Below are 21,632 nucleotides of genomic sequence, written 5' to 3'. Positions count from 1 at the left end.
TTTTACGAGTGTGTGTTTGTAGGGGATCACATGTAGCCAAAACTTTATTTAGGTACTTAAAGCACTTCTTACTTTAACTCAGCTGTAATACCCAAATGTATTTAAATAACAAGAACATGCCCATTTATCTCGCTTGGACGGATGCTGTAGACGGAGCAGAGTTTGTGAATTCTCTAAAATGATTGTGGCATGTTAATTTTCTCTCTGGTGGCTTCACTCCAAGTGGCTTATTATGCCAACCTTGTACATATCTAAGTCTCACAGAGCTTTCTAGTGTTACAGAAATCCTAAATATAATACATTTTTTCTTGATTCTGAGGAAAAAAAATAAAGCTAAAATATCGATAGACATTTTCATTTGAAGCATCCTGCAGGTCTACACTGACATGCAAATGATGAAGACAACATTTGTATAACCAATTTTATACATGGTACAAACATGGTCTTAAGGCTTCCCTGAGTGATATGAAAAATCTAAGGCTAAGGTCCTAATACATCACTGAATCATTATTGCTAATCCTACAATAGTTTTTCCTACTGAGGTGGCTTTTTTTTTTTTTTATATTGATGACAAAAACAAGCTCTAAGGGAAGGCAGATATAGTTTAAGCAACGTGCATTTTTTTGTTACTATAAGTATACACATTAGTATGAAATGTGATTATGGTAGCAATTATAGCAACTATTATTTTTATCCTTGCACTTCAAGACTTTATTTTTTCCCTGCAGTGTGTGGAGGACTTCTGAAAAACGCTCGGTCTACAATCTTTTAACATGATTTTATTTATTTATTTATTTTTGGTAACCAAAATGCAGACAGTGACACACATTTTGTTTTATCCCACTAGAGGGCCCATGACAAGGGCTGAAAATATCATTCCTTCCTTCTCCAGAGACACCACACATACTTGTGGTGTCTTTGGCTTATCTTCTTCCCCGCTCACACACCCTGTGTGTGTGGCTCTCTGCCTTAACACCCTGGAATTGTTTTCATTTTATTATCCTTTTCCCAACAGGCACCAAAAATCTGTCAAAAGTTTGTTACTCAACAGCCTGATCCAAGCTAGTGGCCTGGCATGGAAGATTCTGTATCCCATCAGTCTATGGCCAATTCTATGGCCATTACATGCAACTATCTTTTTTTCCCTGTATTTAAACTATAAACATTATTATAGGAAAGACTGTTGAACTCACGGATCATTAGACTTGGGGATGAGTGTGCCAAGCTCCTTGATTCGGTAATTAATATTATACCTTCTTCTTCTCTCGACTGTTAAAAAGAAACAGTTATTATTTCTATGGTGAAATATTCTTGCAGAAAGTCAACATACTTTGTTATAATTAGTTAAAAACAAGTCAGTCAATGTACATAAAATTTCCTGAAAAAGAAATCCCAACATGATCTCTTACCTGCCTCTGACATACTCTTGAGACAAACTCCATGATTAGTAACTCTGCATCCTACCCTGTATGTAGGTTTCCCCCAATTTAAAACTAGACTCTCAGGGAGTGAAATAGTCTCACATTCTTTAAATGTGAGTTACACTTAATTTCTCCTGGTTTATGCATCCTTCCTCCACTGTGCTGCCACACAAGAGTTTTCAGCTTTTATTGGGGGTTTCAGCATTCATTGGGACTTCAACAGGGATGCAGGACAACTCATACAATATTTCACATTTTGTCAAAACTCCTGCTACAGACCATGGTTAACAGCTTTTTATCTCTTATCTACTTTTCTCAGCATTGTAAACCATGGAGAGGACTTAACAGCAACCATCTCTCTTCACTGAGACAGAGGAAGACTGTCCCAAAAACACTCCATCCCCAGCATATCTGTTTTCTTTGATGATGGACAGCACAACCATGCTTAAATTAACTTTCAAAACACTCAACAAAATGAAGAAAAAGTCATTAAATTCAATAAATAAATGTATTCTTCTTCCAAGACAAATTATGTATGGTATCTTGCTTTATTTGCAGCTTAGTTAGAAAGATAAAAAGAGAGATAAGCCTCTTAAAATTAGTTTCCCATCTCTGTGTTCTCAGTCCACTTTCTCAGTGCTGTATGGGTACCCAGACGAGTGTGCACAAAGGGCCTGTCACCTTTCTGCCTCCATCTGACTAATTTAGAGAGAGTTCTCCTCTTCTTTCTCACCAGTTTTTCTACAGCTACATATACATGCAGAAATCTCACATTTATCAGTGGCACAAAGGACATCTTATCACTTAGAGGGATTTTTTGTACATATGGTGACACAGAAAGTATAAGCATTATACCCTTAATTGCCTGTGTGTTTGTTTTTTAAATAGTAACGGTAATAATAATGGTTTAAACTCTTGGTATTACAAGAAGTGGCTCCATTTCTTAGATCTAAATTGTTTTTCAGGGTTTCATGAGAACCTAACATGTCAAAAGGAAAGCTTTTCTGTAAGACGTATAAGAACATTTCTGTAAAATATGGACCTTAATTCAACCTGGAACATGAATGTTTGCATAATTCTCATCAGGTTCCAAAATCTGACTTTTCAGACCATCCCTAAAAACCCAGTACCATTAAATAGTAAATAACACTAACAAAACCATCTTGGGTAATGCATTAATATGCCCAAGGCATCACACAGACCTGTCTCCAGAGAGACTTTGAGCTCTGAAATATACACCTGGAGCCAAACCAGAAAAGATGATGATCTCAGAGAGCTCCCCTCCCCTCGAAAAAAATAAAAAAAATAAAAAAAAAAAAAAAGTGGAAGCATCCCTAATGTATGCTTGCACCTATCTTGCCTGTCTTTCCTCTTCTTCCCCTTCTTACAGCTCTGGACAACTCATACCCACCTCCTTTCCTCGTCCAGCAAAAACTCCGTATTCCTGCCCAAATAAGACAGGCAGCAGCTACTGTGACACTTCCAAGAAAATGAGCTAGCAACAAATGCAAAAATCTACATGGCTTGTTTGTGATCCACAAAAACATACATACAGAAACAAGGGTTCCTTCTGGAGAGTCTCAGTAGCAGAAAGATGCCAGCATGTTGTACCAGTGGACATATACAGGTACATGCAAGTAAATTCGTAACTCTAAGATCACTGGAATAGCCAGAGAACAAAGTTAATAATAGTGGTTATTAACTAATTATGAATTTAGGCTTACATTCACAAATTATTTCTGCTGGAAGAAATGAAAAGGAGAGATGGAAAATGCAATTGTTTCATTCAACGCTTTTCAAAGAGAATGCTTCAGATTTTTTGCTTTAAATTATTCTTCAGAGTGAAAAAATGCCTAATGTTACAGGCAATCTTATTTCAGCAATAAAAATGTTTTTATCTATTCTGGATAAACCAAAATGTTGTTTATTTTTATGTGTTTAATATTTAAACACTGAACTATAAATTTCACTATGTTCTAAGCATAAACTACAGAAGACTTTTCCTTTGAAACTGAAACGTCTATTATCTATGCACTACTGTATTGAGCTCCATAAAGGAAACAGGAGTCCACCCCAGCCTACAGAGGTCAGAGGGTGTGTGTATCAGAGGAGTCAGAGCACTGTGTGTCTTGTTCAGTTCTGCCCCAATCTCCTGTGACGTACAATTTCCATAGCTTTAAGTGCTTAACCACTGTTTGTAAATGGTTGTGGAGGGATGTTTTCTTTGTTTTTTTTTTCTTTTTTTCCTTTTTTTTTTTTCTTTTTCTTTCAATTGACTGTAGAGAGATATGGTCTCTCACTTGGATGCTTCAGTAAGTAAGGAGTGAGGAGTCTGGATCATCATTGTTTTGTTTGGTTGGCTGATTTTTTATTTATTTATTTTGACTCCTTTACTGTCTATTTTGTACTGTAATTCTTAAAGACATCAAGTAAAATGGAATAGTGCAAGATATATATAGAAATGTAGACTCAAAACATAATAGCAGGAGATGATATGGAAAGAAATTAAAAATATGTAAGGTATTTTAAAAGAAAAAAGTAAAAGACAAATTTGGTTCAGAGGAGAAAGCTATGTGGTTGGCTGTGTTTACAGACTGAGTTCAATCTGATTACCCTGCCAAGACAGAGAAAACGAGCAGAGACATGGCAGCTAATGTATATTAGTTCTGTATTCCATTTAACAAGATGGAAGATGAACATATACTTACTGAGATTGTGGTTATCCTTTTTTTGTCTCTCCTTGGCCATTGCTCTTGTATCTGCTTCTGACAGAAAGTAACATTTATTACAACAGTCCTGAAGTTACAATTTCAGCTTTCCTATCACCATTTCAAAATAGCCTCTTTTCACACAGACACACACACACACACACACAAAAGACTTCTAGTCATTTTACTTTATTACTCTTTTTATTATTAAACAAGATCATAAGCAAATCTACATTCTACCAGTGCTAAATTTTTGAGCAAGTCTGGCAGGTTACTTAAGATATTTATTATTGCACATTTTTTATTTAAGAATATAGAAATATTATGGAGGAGTATTTTTCTCCAATTTGCTGTAGTTTACAACAGGAAAAAACAATACACTAATGTGAATATGGATTTGTATATCCCATAATGCAAGAGTTAATCAGATTTCTAAGATATTCATATTGAACAAACTCACTGTTTCCTCTGGGTGACACTAATAAACTGTACATGGTTGTTAGCATTCTTTGGATTAATTGAATGTAACTTTTAAAGTTGTTAATCCACTAATATAGATTTACCTTGAATAGCTTTATTGTAAGCTTTTAAAAGAACAATTTGTTCCACCCTGGAACAAATTTAATGGATGATAATTTATTTATACCATTGATCAGGAGCCAACATGTGGAAGAATCCACTGTTTTCTAAAATAATTAGGTTTAGTAGAAGCATGATGTTCATAAAAATCACAGGGCAAACATTGTTTCTCAATTGCTAAAGAGGAGAACAGAAAAACATTTCTTCATGGTCTGTTCTTTTCCTTAAATGAAACTACATACTGCAAAATTCTCAGGAAATGAATTATTATGGAGATTTATTTCATGAGTAATTTTTGTTCAACTTTTAAGAGAAACATCATAACTTCCTAAATTATAAAATGCTGAAATCTTAGAGTTCTTTTACCTGTGAGTTCCCTTTTTACTGGTAGATTAGCTGGGCAAGAAGCATTTGTGAGACCCATATTAGCTGGTGTCATTCCCTGGTCACTGTTATATATATCCAAAATGCTGCTAGATAGCTTAAGGGGGAGGGGGAGGAAAGGAGAAGAAGAAAGAGAAAACAAAACAAAACAATTAGAATAAGTTAAAAGACTTAAAAGATTAAAAAAATACATAAATACAAAAGAAAAACAAGTTTCTTGAATATGAGACTGATGTTCTTCAGAAGCAGCTATATATGTGTCTAAAGGGAAACTTAGTCCTTAAGTAATATTAAGTAATGCCAAAAGTGAAAGATCAAAGTGTGCCATTGTTCTACAAGCAAGTGAAGCAAGATTTCCAAGTGAAATTTCTACAGGTTTTAGCTGCAGAGTAATGGAAGGATATGGCCCATGGTGTCTGCTTTTGAATTACTTCTATGCCATATTTTCAAATAACAGGATTAGCACAAGTGCGTTTGAAACAAAAGTTAGGTTGAAAGTAAAAGTAACCTTGCTGATTTTGACCTATTACATAATGATTCTATGAATTCCAGATTATTATCCAAATATTACTTTTACTTTTTAAATATATTAAAGTTTAGTAATGAACAGTTTGGACTCAGTTTCTATGACCATATAACAATCCTTTCATTACTGATTATTGTCTTATATATTGCTGTATGTTCATGTGAAAATAGAGTCCAAGTCCATATTCACACATGCAAGAAAAAAAAAAAAAAAGAATGTAAAGCAGCTAAGCAACTTTTTTTTCTTTTTTTTTTTTTCCTTTTTTTTTCATTCTATGATGCACATAAAGTTTGTGCAGACTGTTTTGTTGTTTTCTTTTGAGGCCAATATAAAATGACTCAGAAATCTAGTTCAAAACCTGGTCTTGTATGCCTTCAGGGATGGGGCATTCACAGCTTTTCTGGGCAACCTGCTTCAGTGCTTCACCAGCCTCTGAGTGAAGAATTTCCTCCTAAAATCTAATTTAAATCTCTATTTTAGTTCATAACAATTCTCCCCTGTCCTATCACTATCTGCCTGTGCAAAAAGTTGCTCTCCGTCTTTTATATAAGCCCTCTCTAAGTATTGAAAGGCTTCAGAGAGGTCTCCCTAAAGCCTTCAATTCTCCAGACTGAACAACCCAAACTCCTTCCACCTAATAGGAGAGGTGCTCCAGCCCTTTGATCATCTTTGTGCCCCTCCACTGGACATGTTCTAAAATGTCCACATCCTCCTTCTTCTACTGGAGGCCCCAGACCTGGATGCAGCACTCCAAGTGGGGCCTCACAAGGACAGAGTAGAGGGGGACAATCACATCCCTCGACTTGCTGGCCACTCCTCTGTTGATGCAGCCCGGGATGCAGCTGGCCTTTTGGTCTGCAAGCGCACACTGCTGGCTCATACAAAGCCTTTCCTCCACCAAAACCCCCAAGTCCCTCTTCACAGGGCTGCTCTCAGTGAGTTCTTCAGCCAGCCTATGCTCATATCTGGGATTGCACTAACCCTGGTGCAGCACCTTGCACTTGGCCTTGTTGAACCTCATTAGGTTCATGTGAGCCCACTGCTCAAGCTTGTCCAGGTCCCTTTGGATGGCATCCCTCTCTTCTGTGTATCAACTGCACTACTCAGCTTGGCGTCATCTTCAGATTTGCTGAGGGTGCACTTGATCTCACTGTCTGTGTCACTGATAAAGATATTAAACAGCATCGGTTCCAGGACAGATTCCTGAGGGACACCATTCGTCATCGGCCTCCACCTGGAACGTTTTGAATGGAGACACTTTCCCAATGATTTTTTTAGTGTGAAATTATCCCATGGAAGTTCTCACTACATTTTTATATTGTCTGAAATTGTAAATAAACTTTTTTTTTTTTAATAATAATTTTCCTAATTATCTGAGAGTCTAGTTTGTGTTAAATTCTCCTAATAACCCACAATACAATGAAGCATTCAGGATTCCTTTTAAATACATATAAATAACATGCTCATTTTCCAGTAAATTTGTAGGAGTCTATTACTTAAGAGAACTAAGGATTCTTAAATACCATTAGAAATTGAAACACCAAGTCAGTTTTGAAAGTCTGATTAAATATTTGATCTCTCAATGAAAATACTTTTTAAAAGAATGTTTGGAATTCAGATGAGTATTACTCAGGAACAAGCTATGTTTAATATGCAGGATTTGAAAGCTAAGCACATTTCCATGTTAAGTACCTTCGTTTCATTCCTGAGAGGTAAACTGACAAGTATTACAGCATTCACCGCAGCTTTAACTTTAGATTTTCTTTGTTTCAATGATAGTATAACTATATTACAAAAGTAAACTCATATTAGCTTTAGACACACGTTTAAAGACTTCCTACACTTATGTAAATGAATTTGGCTTATTGAAATAATATGAAAACAGAATTTTCATATTTAGTGCTGATATAAAAAAAATGAGAGCCAATGTGACTCCTACACTGATTTCAGTGGACTTTGAATAAGGCTATTATAGGGGTTGGGCTAGTGTTGTGAAATGCTAGGAAATGGTAACCACTGAAAATAAGATAATCTCATAAAAAATCTAAGTGAGAAATTCATATGTATCATATATGTTGTATTTTACATAGTTCACAGTTGTGTACATGAGTTCAATATTTTGCATGCCACTGGTGGTAAATTTTCTAATTTACAAGATTATCAAAACCATTAGTGGAAAAATCAGAACTGTAAACCACAGATTGACACAAAACACTTGAGATACATCAATGAGTGCTTCTAATTTTCCATCACAAAGTCATCTGTATGATCTAAGTACAGTTAAATGTCTATAGTCTATTCATAACAGCATGAATTTAATTGACAAGGCCCAAATTGAAGAGAAAAGGTTAGAAACAGCCAACTGGCTGGTAATTAAAAACAATACCAAGACATCTGAAAGTTCAAAAGTGTGTGAGGATTCAAAAGAGGCTCTCTGGTGACAATTAGGGTGAGTAAACTCAGACCCACAGGTAGACATTTCAGCTCAATTAGATCACACAGCTGATGAAGGTAATGTCATCTAACTCAGCTGACTTTGTATGGAGTTATATAAATTTATCTGATTCTTCCCATCAGCAGAACTGCTATAGTGTCATCCCACAGTGCCAGGGCTTTAAGCAAATATCTATGTCTGGCTGCATTCATTAATGCTTTCATCGAGCAGCAGAAGGCATGTAATATTTCCCAAAATATACCATATGAACTTTGTTTCACACAGTCTACAGCATTTTTCCCCTCATCATTTGGCAATTTTTATCAGTCATTAGGAAAACAGAGTCATAACCTCATGCAGAGATGATAAAAATGAAACCAAAACCCAAGTCATTCATCTACTGATGTCAACAATCCTATAACCTCATTAATTAGAATGATTCACATATGTTAATCACATGTCAATCACTAGGAGTGTCAAAATCAGCATTCTGTCATGCCATTAAAAGGAAACTTTGATCTAGTGTTGTCTAACCTTAATTAATTGTTATCCAGAACTTAGACATCAGAGAATAAACATATTCAAGAGTACTGCCATAGAAATCCTACAAAACGCTCACTCATTCACCTCCTTGAAAGTGCTAATTTCTGTGTTGCAGAATCCATCTTTCTGACTGAAACATACACAGGTGTGAAAAATAGGACCATTTTTAATAACCCCTAGGTAAGTAACTCCTGGGGAATAGAGAATTTTATGTTCAATCCTACTTAAGTCTATTACTGCCTCAACCAATACACTGAACAATTGGATAGCAGAATAAACAGCTTACTCATCTGACCGCAGAAAGGAGACATGGAAAAAAGGTTCTTTCCTTCATAACTACATCCCATCCAGACACAGATTTCCTGTCGCCCTTTGGTGTAGGTGATTCTGTTCAGTACAAAAGCAGTTGTGCCAATCTCACTATCAACTGCCACTTAGTAGAAATCTCAAATACAATATAATGACTGTTATGATGGTTAAGTGTCTTTGTGAATAAATCCGCTAGTGACCTCCCTTTGACACACTGTCTTCATCTTCAGTTAGCCAGCACAACATATTCACATTTACAGTAGGATAAAGTGAGTATAAAGCACCCAGTAAATTAGACTATGTAGTTATGATCACATTGCTCCAATAGAAATCTTATGCCCCTCTGGGGCCGTCAACTAAGAAAAACATAGATGTGTAAGACTGGGTCCGGAGGAGATTCAAATTTCCCAATAAACTCTTATTTCCAAAATCACATAAGAACAACAGAGCAAAACAGACTGGATCTTTCCTGACAAATATTCACATTGATGATTATGGGAGAATTTTAAAAATACAAAGTCAAAAACATATCATTTTTGATTTTTGTTGCAACTCTCTGACTGAATTTGCCCTAAACTGATATTCACCCTGGAAAATCCTTGCTACTGTTACAGAATATCAAGAAAAAACTTAAAATAGAAATTAGTCAATTTTGATACAACATTAAAAAAAAAAAATTTGTTTGGTTATGCACTGGAGCTCCATACACCATAATGTAAATTATTTCTTACAACGTCATATAAGTAGATTATTTTTTGTCAGCACTGAGGCTTCAAATAGCTTCCAAATCTAACTTACAAGACAAATATATACATTGGCATAATTTTATCCAAAAAAAAGTACAAAAAGTACTAAATTATAAATCATTGCAATGGCATAATTATATAATATGTATATAATGGTGATCTTACAATTATAGAGCACTGTCAAATCTGATGAATCCCAAAGCACTTTAAAGCTGCACCTGATTACACTGCATCAAAAGTATGTTCTTGTTTCAGTTTAGAGATGTGGAAACACAGATATTCGGGTATGAAAATGTGTGTCCCAGGAAATAATCTATTTATCCTGCAGGTGCCAAGAGCCACACTAGTTCACAGCTGTGATGTTCTGAGAAGTCCTGGTAAGTCACATCATTTTCAACCTTTGCACTGATGATACATATATTTGTGTGTGTATGTCTCAGAATTTAGATGCAAGGGGTGAACACAGACATATTAAAAATAGCAGTATATAATTACTCATTTTTCCTGCTTCTAAAATGCAGCCAGCTTTGGACAAAAGAGTAACAACCTTTAACACAGCAAATGATTTAGTGGGAATAACCAGTGACAATGTGGTACAGGAAGAGAATAATACTATATCTAATTAAAACTGCAAGGAGAATTAAAGAAAGCAGACTGTAATTACCGAAGTTAGCATTTGGCAAGGACATTGGGGTTAACGTTCTTCCTTTTGTATAAAGTGTCATGGGATCTTCAACGCCTGTGTACAAAGACTGGAACATAAGAATTTCCATTCATGGGGCTCAATCCTGTAAGATGCTCAGCTTTGAAGCTTAAACCAATTATAAAGGCAAACTTCAGCTGAAGTACCTGAGTGACTGCCTGGCTTGAGCTCAGCAGAACCTCACAAGAACCTGAGACCTTGTGGTTACTGGCAATGTCTAAGACAAGTACTATAAAGGCCTCATCTAAAGGAGCTTGTTATTCTTGGATCTAAACTGCCATGCAGGCAGGACTGTGTGTTAAATATTAATATTGAGGGTTCGCTACCTGCGTGGTTGGCTGCCAATGAACAGCAGAGATCACAATTTGCAATCTTTAATATGCTTTATTTATTTGTTTGTTTGGAGGGAGGGAGGGAGGGAGGGAAACATTACTAATCCAGGAAAATTGTTTCTTCATGAAGGGGAATACAGAGGAATACTATGGTATTCCAAATCCCATAGCATGGCCTGTATTGCTAAGTATCATTTAATTTCAAGGAAGAATTAAATAGAATATGATAAAACATATCTATAAGGGTTACCTGTGCCCGTTCACCTGTAGTCCCAACACAGCACCATGTCACAACAGTGTTCACTTACATCATCATATACTATTTAAGTATTTGTTCATTTTGGCTAATTATTGCATGATGTGTTTGTATTACAGTAACATTCAAGTCTGTAAGAATCTATCACAGTCAATATTGCACAGATAGAAAATAACAAATGAACCATGTTCCAAAGGCAAATAGATTTTTCTTAATTTAAAAACTCTGCTGAATGTGGTAATGTTCAGTCTAGACACAGAGACCCTGGGCTAGAATTGGGTTGAATTATCACAACATCACATAAACCAACTTTTCATAAACCAACCATACTCTGTCTTAAAATCAGTTAGGTTTCCTGTCTCCATTATTTTGATTTGGAGTGTGTTCCAGAAGTTGAGTGATTACAGATTGCTGTTAAAAAGCTTTATCTCCATTTCCAGACAAATATTATTTCATTTTCGTGTTCCTTTAACTTAGGTAATTAATTGTTTAACTTCCCTATGTGAGTGGCCATAGATCCTATAAACCTTTGTTTTGTTAAACTGATCAAGCCATGCTTCTTTAGCTAGATTTCCCATACTATGATTTGTCCTAACAGTCCTCTCTACCTTTCCTACTTCGAATAAGTCTTTCTGAAAGGTGTACACTTATATTTATCTACAGTATTCTAAAAGTTTTCTACCCAGTGAATTCCACAGTGGATATTCCTCTGTGTCTCTGGAAATCTCTCTCTTCTCCCTCTTGATGTATTCTAAGATCATACTTATCTCCCCCCCCCCCCCCCCTTTTTTTCCAGTCTCATCATTTTGATGGCTTATAGTCATCCTGTAAGCAACTAATATAATCAGATCTTTCTCTGTCATATCAAGCTAATGAACTCTCAGCTTACTGCAGACATTCCCGTTATTAGTATTTAAATGAATGACCTTGCACTCAGTCCTGTTACATTGCTTCCATTTATACTATTTTGTCATCTCAGTCATTTAGCTATTCCTCTACGATAACCTGACCCTCCTTTGTATTAGCAATGCTTTCTATTTTTGCTACTTCAGTGAATTTCATCAGCAAAACCATGTATTTTTCTACCAGAGTCATTAACAAAATTATTAAATAAACAGAAGCTCAAGACTGATTCTTGGAGCACTTCATTAATATATTTTAACAAAATCTTTGTCATTCTAGCCTAAACCTAAACCTGAAAACAATCCTGCTCAGTTTCCTTTCTTTACAATCTATGTTGCATTTTACTAATAGTCATTCATAGAAAGCAGGATACAAAAACACTAACTCCTGAATATGCAAGGCTAGCTAGAAAGGATAATTCCAGTAGCAAACAGATACATCCAAAAGGATGTCACTAGTCATGGAAATGATGCAGGTATGTACATGCAGGTATGTACATTTTTAAAGAGCAGATACCTTTCATGTTCTAGTTACCTAAAATGGCTAATTCTTGGGATAGCAAGGGCTTTTCACCAATGTTATCTGGACTGTCCTGACAGCAATTCATTAGCTAGCCTGATTTCTCTTGAGGGATCTGGGAGCAGTAAGCAGGATGGACTGTCTAGTTTGTGGAAGCTCATTTCTAGGTACCACTTCTCCCATAGTCTTCTCAGTTCTCCATGGTCATGTAAAGGTCATAAAGACAGGTATATGATCAGAGGGCTTAAAGATGCCCCCAGAAAAGAAAGAGGTCACGAACCTGACTGCCTCTACCTGAGATTTTCATTCTGCCCGTGTCAGAAGAGCCTATGGAAAACAGGGCAAGTGGAAAGCAAACTGCAGGAATTGTCTTGTTAGCAGAAACATCCTTAAGTTACCCTTTTTTCTAGGGTTAATAACTGCAGACATGCAACATGATGAGTGTGCCTACATGCTGCATGCCTGTATATCCTGCAGTAACAGAAATAGGGTATACGTCCAGAGAAGCTGATGTACACAATACAGACAGTTCAGAAAATCATTGACCCTACTAGACCTGGCCACATTGCCTGTACTGCATGTACAGACTTGGCAATCTCTAGGAACAGGGAAGCAAAGTACATGCTACCTTACTTGTCACAAGAAGTTACATATCCGCCTAACTTTAAAGCTTGGATATTGTATCTGAAAAAAAAGGTCTTTTTGTGCTTGATAAAAAATAATACTTGCTCAGACTGCATCTAGATTAAAGTGTTCACATGTGAAATATTACTACAATACTTTATACTTGCCCACCCCTAAATATATCCTGCTTAAATCATGTTATCATTGGAACCTAATTGATAGCATCACTTCAAAGAACAGTTTTGTAAAATGAGGCTATTTCTTCTTAGATGTAAAACGTATGTTAGCACCCATTCATCTTTCTCAGTGTGGTCCTTGCTTATTCATTTTAATTAAAAAATCAAAGCAGAGATTTTACACAGATTTTATACTAATTTCATATGCATCCCAAATGTAGAAATCTAAATTTGGAACAGTGTCCACATTTCATTTTACATACCAAGTAAAATTCAGTTTGTGCACAACTTATGTTACTGGGATACAAAACATAAAAAGACGTATTCCTTGTCAGTCTTGACCTGTTTAGTCATAATACACAAACTCAAATATTGTTAATTTTTTGAAGTCCACAGATGAACTTCACAATGTGCACTGAATTTGGCCAAAGAGTGAATTGATCAATAAATGTACAATAACCCAGTCATTACAACTCTATTTTCTGAACAGTAGTATCTGGTATAACAAGTGTTTCTAATTTTCAATGACAGGAAAACTGGGGCAATTCTTCCATTTTCAATGTTTATTTTAGTGAATTGTGACTTTTCTTCTAATTCAAAAGCATTACAGACAAGAGGAATGATCTTCTGGTTCAATAAAAGCCCTGTACTCAGAATACTGGAGTTCAACCCCTTGTTTTTCAGTTTCTAGGTTGCTTGAAGAAAGGCGAACAACAACTGTGATATCTTTTTTTTTCCCTGAAAAGATGTGTTTACATTGTAAACTATCAAAAAATTTGTAACATATTTAGTCTAGAACAAGAAGATTCCTCTGCAGCTAAATGTTTTAGGTCCTTTTTCAATTGAAATACAAAATGTTTATGACATATTTGAAAATAGATGGTCTTCAGGAACAACTACCATCCAAATTTTTCTGTTCCTATTTTTATTATCTAAAGAGAACAGCGGAAAAGCAAATTCATCCATTTTCAGGCTTGTTTTTGTTAGAACAAATTGTATCTCCTTCTATATTTATCTTTAACGTGGTTCGTAATTGCACACTCCTCAACCAGAGACTTAATGTTCAGATATATTACATATTATATATTATGTATGAAAACTGGTTCATTTTTTATCTTCAAATAATGATCATCAAGCTGCTTCATTATTCATCAGAGAAAAATGAACTCTGTTCATTTTCCCAGTTACAGTACTTTCCTGCCCTGATCATATACATAGAAGTACATTGTCTAGAAAAATGTCTGGTCAAATATGACCAAGCAAAAGAATTTACTGGAGAATCAGCCTTTTACTGTAGAGTTCTGTTCTTTCAGTTATCATCTCTTAATGATACGTTTTTATCTGTTCTTGTCTTTTCTGGTTACAAACCTAAATTAACAGACAAGGACGAAAAGTGAAGTGGTGGACACTACAGGAGTACTGTCCCACTAATCTCCAGGGTCTGAAACCCCAAAATGACAGCGATAACACTGTTAGTTTTTTACTAAGATTATTGCACTAGTAACACCAGCTAATGCCCTACTTCCTGGTTCCTTGCAACTTCTTCCATTTCTCTGGCCACCAACTATAAATGCACATACCAAATCATTCAAAGTCTTCCTCTGGAAAAAAAGAATGGCACAAAAACATCAGAAAAAAAATGAGGCTGAGGGACAAGTGAAAACTAAATTTTTTATGGGATGTGCATACTGGCCACTTTCTCTTGAGTATCGAAGCAAAGATTTCTATTACCAGTATTTATATTACATACTTTATATATATCTTACATTTCACAGAATCATATCACAGAACTGTAGAATGCTCAGATTGGAATGGACCTTTAAGATCATCTAACTCTAACCCTCCTGCCATAGGCAGGGATGCCACCCACTAGATCAGGTTAGCCAAGGCCCCATACAACCTGGCCTTGAACACCTCCAGGCATGGGGCATCCAAAGCTTCTCTTGGAAACCTATTCCAGTGCCTCACTACCCTTACAGTGAAGAGTTTCCTTATAATGTCTAGTCTAAATTTATCCTCTTTTAGTTTAAGGCCATTCCCCCTTACCCTGTCATTACCTACCCAAGTAAAGAGTCCTTCTTCATCTTTTTTATAAGACCCCTTTAATTGCCACTAAAAAAGGCCACAATGAGGTCATCCAGGAGCCTTCTGAACCTCCAGACAGAACATCCCCAGCTCTCTCAGCCTTTCCCAGTATAAGAGGTGCTCCAGCCCTTTGATCATCTTTGTAGCCCTCCACTGGACTTGCTCTAACAGCCCCATATCTTTCTTGTGCTGGTGACTCCAGACCTGGATGCAGCACTCCAAGTGAGGCCTCATAAGGACAGAGCAGAAGGGGACAACCACCTCCCTCGACCTGCTGGCCACTCTTCTCTTGATGCAGCCCAGGATGCAGTTGGCCTTCTGGGCTGCAAGCACACACTGCCGGCTCATGTTGAGCTTTTTGTCCACCAGAACCCCCAAGTCCTTCTCTGCAGGGCTGCTCTCAGTGAGTTATTCTCCCAGTCTGTATGATCCAAGTGCAGCACCTTGCACCTATATATTTCTTTATATATCTTTTATATATATGTAAGATATATATATATATTTCACATATCATCTAAGTATCTGAATACTGCATAGTAAGGTATTTAATGACTTCTATGATCTATTGTTTTCAATGTGTGATCATATAACATGCAGTTTTGTTTTATTTGGCATTCCTTCCTGTAGTGACTGATTTCAAATACATTCACAAGTAATTAATTATAGTGTAAATATAAATGCACACTAAACTACTTTTTACTACTACTTTATATTACTACTATAAACTACTATTTATAGTAGTATATAGAAGACCTTGGCAGATAGAGAAGGAGATGCTAAGAAAAGCAACCATATCTTTCAGTTTATTTCTCAAAAAGACCCTTCAAGAAATCTGTGTTTTCTACAAATTAGTTTTAGCTTGCAGTAAGAAGCTTGCCTGTGCCTGGAGAACAAAGCAGCCACTATTGTTGTCTCTGAGCCCACAAGACTTTTATATAATCTATGTAAATGCCATTCAAAGAAATTCATCAAGTATAGTGTGAGAAGCAGCCATACTCTACGCACTACAGGCTCAAAGGAGCTTAACATAGCCTTAGAGAAGTAGAGACTATGTGGCATGTGATAAAGACTTCAGTTTCTGTGTTACTATATACAGACAAGAACTCCTGAGACATGCAGCAGTGGCTCAATGTCAGGGCTTTGGGAGAAGATGGAATTTGCCTGATGGCCTCAAAGAGCAGGAAAAACATATTACCCGTCAGCAAAAGCAAACTACAATATGACAACACACATTCAGAATTCTTTCCATTGTCCACCAGTTCAGGATCTCCAAACTGCTAATTCTTGAATTCTTAGACACTATGATTTCTTGAGGGAATTGGGTTTACCTGCAGTGAAGAATCTCTGTTTTTATAATTTTAATATGTATCTTTTCTTTTCCTGTTCCCAAGGGCTGGGAATACAACTCAATACAACTCAATCTACAGTGTGAACATGAGTATTTGAGTCAGTTCTTTAGATTCCCCTCATATTTAAGGAGGGAAACAGATGCTTCAGTGCAGCTCATTTCATACTAAATGTTAAACCTAAAATCGGTGAGACAAATCACAGGCTACAGTTGCCTCTTTATAATATATACAGACTAAAATAAATAAATAAATAAATAAAAATTGAAGAGTTCTGCTGCAGATGAGGAAGCTAAATGTGAGTAGTCTATTAGGTGTGATAAATTCAACTCTATTTGTTGGACTACCAGTTAATACTGAGTTGAGGTTCATCAAATGTAGATAAAGAATTGTGGGTGTTTTTTTTGTTTGTCTGTTTTGTTTTAAGAGTAACAGATCCTGTTTCTGTTTTCGTATTTCTGTGATAAAATATCACTAGCATGTTTCCTTGGGCCCAGATAGCTCCATCAATGAAGGAACTAATAAACTGATATTGATGTAGAAGTTAGTACAATGCATTAAAATTTGTTTGTGGGTTGTTTCCAATATGCAGAGCTTGCAAAGACTTTCAGATATATGCAGTTTATCTAAAAGATCAGGTTATGATATCAAGGCATATTCTTAATAAAAATAAATGTTATGAGCATATTAGGAGAAATATAAACCTGTTTTATCCATCCCTTTCTCTTATCCCTATTCAACATGTTTAGCGTTCCAAGACGAAGACCATAATTCAGTTTACCATTGTAAGAAGTACTTATATACAATAAATTGAATATTTAAGAATAATACTTCTCTTTATGCCTACTTACATTTATGAAAGAGCAAAAAAAGAGAGGAAAAAAAAAACCTGTCTTTTTCAGCTCCAGAAAACAGTTCTAAGTTGTCAGTTTGTGCATTTCATTGCTCAGCTCTGCAGCTGAAAGACACAATTCCCTATCTGGTACCTTTATACAACTGAAGAAAGGCAAAGAAATTATTTGCTCACCAGTTTTATTTTCGAGGAGTCTATTATTTCCACAATAGCTACAGACTGGTCTTTCTCCTTCATTTTTCTTCTTTGAACTTGTAAACGATACCAGGAGTGCTAGACAGAAGCTTATATATGAAGGTGAACTTTGATTCTTCCTTGGACTTTAAGACTAATCTAGTGTAGAATGTGATTGACAAAGCATTTTCATTGATGTTATGCAGCTTTTCAAGTTACCCAACCTAAGCAAATGAGGTTGTTAATGTTTACTCTGGCCCTTTCTCTAAAACAGTTTTGAACTTTAGCAGATTTTATAAACTTATAACGATTGTCAAATGGCATCCCCTAAATTAAAAAATAGAATCATAGAATATCCTACATTGGAAGGGACCAACAAGGATCATCGAGTCCAACTCCTGAAATACTCATGATTGTGCAGCATAGGGCTGCCTAGATCAGCAATGCTATATACACCTCCAAAGTAAAATGGATTTTATTTCATGATTGAATAATACCAGCAATTACTGAATAATTTGGAGGATACCTGCTTGAATTTCTATTTTCTGTATGATTTCTGAGAATGAGACAGACAGTTGTGGTAATCCATACAAATGGTAGCCATCAGTATTTGACAAATAATTAATACAGATACAAATTATTAATGCCATGATAAGAAACTGTGACCTCAAAGACCTTGTAATGGAAGTGAGATCCTGCAGACAGACTCCGTTGTACTTTTATCAAAAAATAGTGTCTCCATAAAATCAACTGCAGAGTTAACAGACTTAATGAGAACCTTATACAGGCTGTAGTTAACCAAATCATAAAAATTGGAGAAAGCAAACATCCAAATTATTCTGTCCTGATCTAACTTCTAGCCCATGCCTGTACAATCCAAGATTTTTTTCAAATGTCAAAGGAGTTGACAAAAAGCAAGTGAGCCACAGGGCAATTGAGAATTTTCTCCGTAAGCTGTTTTCCTGCAAGAGTAACAGAAGTGGAGCAATCTCAACTGACTTGACTCCAAAGCAGAGAGGAAGCAGACCACAGCTCCCAGTCTTAGTGAAAGAGTGCACTGTGAATGTACAAAATGAAGTAGTGCAAATGGAGACACAAAATCTTGCAGGACCTTTCAAGAGATGCCCTTTCACAAGCATAGCACCGTGCTCCCCACTGTGTTGTCACTCCCTGAGTATGCTGCCTCAACCCTGCCATCTAACAGCTAGGGAAAAAAAAATATCTTCCAGGATGCCCAAGTGCTTTTGCTTCCCTTCTCAGTCAGTGAATCCTCAGTTATGGGTGAACAAATACAAAAGCAGAAAGTGAGTTAGGGAAACAGTGATGGGGCCACATGTTTACAAGCACAGGCCTGGGAATGGAAGGTGAATCCCTGACAGATGGCTGATCACGTAAGGCTGAGCTTAACTTTATCTCTGCTTTCCTCTGAATGACACAAAAGCTTTTTAATGATTTAACGAGAGGGCCCCTTTATCTTATAGACTGCCACTTGAGTTCTTGGAAAGGGGGCAAAGTAGATGTAGAAGCTGGGAAGAATCTGGTTACAGACAAACTGTAACTGCCCCTGTTACTGCTGTGCAAAACAGAGAACTTTAGGGTACAGAGAAACAGAGTATCTGTCTTTGGTTCAGATTTGGGTGGAGATGGCTCAGCAAATGAACAAACCACGATGAGCAGTTCATTCTTTCTTTCTACCCTTAATCAAAACCAGAAGTACCAGATAAGCCAGAGGCCTCAAATCTGTGCAGTTCTTTATTTCTTCCCACATTACCCAACAAGATGACTAGCCATGGGATCTGTGGCATCTGCTGTCCTTTAACTGTTCTAATCATAACAAATAATAATAAGCTTTTATCCAATATAATATTATGTAATATAGTCTAAGTATCCAATAATTAAACCAAGTTTCAACTGAGGTACAATATTATTTCATTAAAATCATACAAACAAAAATAGCATTTTTTTTGTTTAATTCTTTTCCCACTGTATAAATACCACATACATCAAGTCAGATTCCAAGGAGAACTGAAGAAATTTGGTTAAATTCACAGATAGACAAAGTTCCCAGCAACAGATTCATTGCTTGTGACAGCTCTAAATCTCTGAAGTGATGTGAACCTCAAACCACCAATGAACCCATAACGGTTTCAGTACATAATTAGAGCAGGACTTGTTGGAGCAATTACTGCTGTTTCAAATCTTTAAATATTCCTAATAAAATAAAGTTAAAAAAATAATAATATTTTGCAGATGTTTTTAAAGTAACTTTAAAGCTATTTGTTTCAGCCTTGTCTAAGACTACCAAGGCTATTCTATTCCCTGAGTGAGAATAATTCTTCAAATCACACCTGTGGTGCATTTATTCATATATAGAAATATTTTTTATGCTTCCCATTGGTTAGGAACTGCTGCTTTCAGGAAACACTTCTGCTGGTAAGTTCATTCAGGTGGACATAATTAGCGAAGAAAACATTTCTTAAATATTATGAATAAATCAAGACAGAAGCATTGTTCTCGACTCTGTTTAGTACTGGACATGGAAAAAAAAAATATAATGAAAAGGTTTTCCTTTTTCTCCCAAGCAATCTGAAAGGAGCTGTTCCATTTTGTTTAGCTATTCGAAACCTACTACTCCAGCAACAGTGAGCCCACTTGATTCAACAGATCACTAGCTGGGTCATTATTATTTGAAGGCCTGTTTTATGGTAGTGTTCTGCCTCAAGCAGTACTCTCCACTATTCCTTCATTCTCACCACCAGCCACCTAATTGCTACAGAGCCTCTTTCCTTTCAAGAATACTTCTGAAAGGTCTTGTTTTCTTGAGTATCAGAACAAAAGGCAACTTAGAATCCTTGGATATGCTCACTAAATTAAATTATTTTACGTCCTGTCCCACCCAGCGCTGTGTGGGAGAAGCTTGTGTCTTTCATAACACTAGCATCTTCTCATCTTATTCTCATCTCAAACCAGTAAATCTCCCAATGCCTTCGATGTAAGTTTTATTGGACTCCTTGTCAAATAGAGGACATTATCTCAGTAGCTGTACTGTGATTATCTGGGATACATCAATTATTTCTGAAAGAAACTGCTGGTAAAATGCCAAACTTTTTCATAGAGGTGACTGTTGTGCTTGCTAAATTACTGGGTTTTCTGGTGAGTTCCAGGGTTGTATACACATATTAGCAAAACAAAACGGCGTTTAGTAACAAGAAAAGGTTTCACTGGGTCACACACTGTCAAATTGAACACAGCAAAGCACAGAGATCCTATTTTTCAACTGTGCTTTTTTTCTGGCTCTCTGAACTGTGACTAATGTTCTCCATATCTCCCTTGATACAGTATGTTTCTTACACTTCCCTTCTTCAGATATTAAAAGGGATGTAAACCACAGCTTTTTAGAACTTTCTCTACACTTTCAATGATGGTGTCATATTTACTTTATATTAACAGACCTGCAGCTGAAATGTAGATACATTTCCTATGTTCTGAGCATTTGGAAGTTAATAAACTTTAAATTCACTACAGAATGTTGAAGATACTGTGAGGATTTTGAATGCAAATGAAAGATTGATAAAAATGAAAAATGTTTACTTTTCAAATGTCTGTCACCATAGCAGATATACATAATATTATTTACTTTCTAAAACTCGCTCATATATTCTTTGCTTCATTTCAAATGGAAAATTTCCAGTGATGTCTATGAGGTTAGGAAGATACCTGTCATTCCTAATGTAATACTAAGGACAGGAATGGATTTCTTATAATATAATTAAATATGTTGCTGTAAACAATTTCATAAGACTAAATTATTGTAACAAGGAAAATGACTATCATTTGGCTGTGTTCGCTTTCATTTTCAAGTTTTCTTCATAGAATCATAGAATCAAGGAACAGATTGGGTTGGAAGGCACCCTAAAGATCATCTAGATCCAACGCCCCTGCCATGGGCAGTGATACCTCCCACCAGATCAGGTTGCTCAAAGCCCCATCCAGCCTGGCCTTGAACGCCTC

The 21,632-nt window shown here is 36.2% G+C and overlaps 1 protein-coding gene across 10 annotated transcripts in view; it reads right to left on the bottom strand.

The window, feature by feature from the left end:
* TFEC (transcription factor EC) overlaps nt 1–21,632 on the bottom strand; it is a 149,855-nt gene that overhangs the window by 16,448 nt on the left and 111,775 nt on the right. For 8 of the 10 annotated variants that reach the window (XR_013939641.1, XM_080556476.1, XM_080556481.1 and 5 more), the window contains 3 exons: nt 5,075–5,189; nt 4,130–4,186; nt 1,194–1,269 (listed from right to left, as the gene is read on the bottom strand). Coding sequence is in view for 9 of the 10 variants with exons in the window: in XM_080556476.1 (XP_080412602.1) it covers nt 1,194–1,269; nt 4,130–4,186; nt 5,075–5,189 (248 nt within the window). In the remaining variant the exon portion in view is untranslated. Of the gene's footprint in view, nt 1–1,193; nt 1,270–4,129; nt 4,187–5,074; nt 5,190–17,621 lie in introns of all 10 variants that reach the window. The other 2 variants (XM_080556483.1, XM_080556478.1) reach the window with 2 other exon arrangements.

The sequence above is a fragment of the Anser brachyrhynchus genome (assembly GCF_964034855.1).
Source record: "Anser brachyrhynchus genome assembly, chromosome: 1".
Taxonomy (NCBI): domain Eukaryota; kingdom Metazoa; phylum Chordata; class Aves; order Anseriformes; family Anatidae; genus Anser; species Anser brachyrhynchus.
This window is presented reverse-complemented; position numbering and strand designations above follow the sequence as displayed.